Raw genomic sequence first — 2,727 nt, 5'->3', positions numbered from 1 at the left:
GTACTCTACTGGACTATCCTCTATCTTTAGGGAATTTTATGTTAATCACTGCCTCTAGTGTAAGTCTGATTGCCTACCAGTCGCGGTCACGAGTAGGGTTACCAGATCTATTTCATGACAGACCCGGAGACATGAAGGCGTAATCAGGAAATATCTACTTCGTGGCAGACCTACAGGAGATAATAACTGATGTCTTAAAAAATAAAAAAAATGCTTTCAAAGAAATCACGATTTTTCCAGAAAACCCGGAGAAATGACATGTTAACCCGGAGCCTGAAGATGTACCATCAAAACCCGAAGACTCCGGGTCAAACCCAGAGACATTTGTGAAGGCACTGTATTATCCTATCCAGTTACAGGGTATGAAAATTTCAAAAAAAAAAAATAAAAATTAAATACTAGATGCAAAATGTAGGCCGATTTTATGTGGAAAGTGAAATTTTAAACATTTAAATGTCTTCATACCTGAAAAGGTGTGTTGTCATTTAAAACCGACGAAGTGGTGTGTTCTAGCTGCTCCAGGGCTGAACTTTCTGAGCTGCTGTCCTTGTGTTCGACCGGAGGAGGCGGCTGTGGAGGTGGCTGTTTGGGCTGGCTAGTCACTCGCTGTATTGAAATATTTTTCTTCAGCATGGATATCCTCTTCTGTATTTCATCTGCTGTTTCGACATGTTTCTTCTCACTCTGATCATCATCACTACTACTCATCGGCATGGAATCTTCTTTATTAAGAGACTTAGCAATCTCACTGCCAATGTTGTACGGTTTCGCTTTAGCTGCCTCTAACTTCTTCTGAATACTGCGTATCCTGGATACTAAATTAGGGACTGACTGTTTAACGCTCTGAACACCGAATTTGGTGGCACCCGGAGTAAAAGGCTTAACGGCACGCTTCTGGGGCACCACCGAAAGAGATGGATTAGCCTTAATTGATGGAGGCAATACTGGAGTTTTTGTCATTTTGGTTGGGTCATGGTTATCCTCAGCTTTGCCCTTAACTTTAATGGCAGTCTTAATGGCAACAATTTTTCCACTTTCTAGTTGCATGTAGACACCTTTTGGAGATTTAAGCACCAACACCTTTTGCCCAGCTTTTAGGACAATGTTGCCTTTCTCAGGTTGATTTGTGGGTATCACGACATCTAATGGCAGTGTCATCTCTTGAGCAGTCATGCCTTGTCTCTGCCAATGTTCTGCAGGAATCCATCTCGATGGCCTTTCTCCTTGCTGCATGGGCCTGACTGAGGCTACTGGTCGATGTCCCCTAGAGGAACCTAACAAATTATATGCTGGCTGTCTAGCCGCCTGCTTTTCACGTTCATATCCTTTCTTAGCTAGCCGTTTTTCTTGCTGAGATAACTGCTTTTCTTTACGGTCCACAAGAAGAGATTCATGTTGGAAAGGTTCTTTATTAAGTGAACGACCATACTTCTCCAGAACTTTTTGTAATACGACATCAATATAATTGTCTTTATACCGAGACCAGTCTTTTTCTTCCCCCTCATCCCTTTTATCGTCCCAACACAACGTACTGACATCTTTTAGAGTTAAGTGAGCGTCTGGATTGCATTCATCTACCACTCTATCAGACATACCTAAAAAAATTGGTGGTTGTAAATATATCACAAAACAATCAGACAAAACATACCTTGCTTGTTTATTTGACGATCATATATCTTCTTTTCCAAGCAATTGTCAACAACTAGTCTATAAACAAAACATGGTTTCCTCTGGCCATAACGGTAAACCCTACACACAGCTTGGGTATCGTGGCAAGGATTCCATGATGCATCCAAGACAACCACACGATTTGCACCTATTAAATTGATGCCGAGCGAACCAGCTCTCGTTGAAACCAGAAATAAGTGAATTTTAGGATTGGAGTTGAACTCGTTGATGAGTTTCTCTCTCTCCAGAGCACTTGTCGAGCCATCCAAACCTTCAAGAAAGAAAATTTTGCAAACTCGAAATGTTACAAATAGATATTGCATCTGATGAGCCCGAGATAAGACTTAATTTAATAAAATATGATGTTAAAAATAGAAATAAAACACTATATTATTTGGAATTAATATCTAATAGCTGTTTTACATGGGCAATTTATTCATAAATAAATTCAAGAAGTTCTTCATGAATTAATTCACGAATTTATTTGTAAACAGTTTAGTTTTACACTGCTACAGACTTCGTAAATATCTTTGAAACATGTATCAGCTCTACCAACAAATCAAAGAAGTAAATAAATTTCAAAAATGTCACCTTTCCACTCATAATTGTAGTGGTACCGTTTTGACACATATTATGTAAATATTAGTTTTTGTAAATAACAAAACAAAACTAGTACGACACCACACAATTATCGATGGAATGGATAACACAATTTGACATTTTTGTGTTGATTTGTTATTTTCAAGGACATTTTTCTTTTGTTTTAAGAGTATTTAATCAAAATTTGTGGTGAACTATGGTGAATGGGGAAGTTTCACATTTTTTTTCTTTTCTTATTAAATTCTTTTCATAGTAGAAAGTCAATTGCCACTTAAATTTTAAATTTTTAAATAATAGTTTTCCTATAAAAAAATATATAAATACAAAATAATTCTCTATGCACTAAAACGCAGTCTTAAACAAAGACGGCTGCTCTTACGTCACAATCCGGTATCAGTCCAAATTAAATGAGTCGTGTAGAGTCGTCTTCTGTAGTCTGGGTCAGTCTTACTCATTTGT

The 2,727-nt window shown here is 37.7% G+C and overlaps 1 protein-coding gene across 1 annotated transcript; it reads right to left on the bottom strand.

Annotated features, from left to right (window-relative positions):
• Positions 1–465: 465 nt before the first annotated feature.
• Positions 466–1,939, bottom strand: LOC111692860 (helicase ARIP4-like; the record flags this gene model as incomplete). The annotated part of the gene is made up of 2 exons (XM_023456988.1): positions 466–1,595; positions 1,649–1,939. Coding segments are annotated over 2 exons (1,421 nt in total), but the record flags the coding sequence as incomplete, so codon positions are not given.
• Between the last annotated feature and the right edge of the window lie 788 nt (positions 1,940–2,727).

This window comes from Anoplophora glabripennis, unplaced genomic scaffold (genome assembly GCF_000390285.2).
Source record: "Anoplophora glabripennis isolate ALB-LARVAE unplaced genomic scaffold, Agla_2.0 scaffold4247, whole genome shotgun sequence".
NCBI classification, from domain to species: domain Eukaryota; kingdom Metazoa; phylum Arthropoda; class Insecta; order Coleoptera; family Cerambycidae; genus Anoplophora; species Anoplophora glabripennis.
This window is presented reverse-complemented; position numbering and strand designations above follow the sequence as displayed.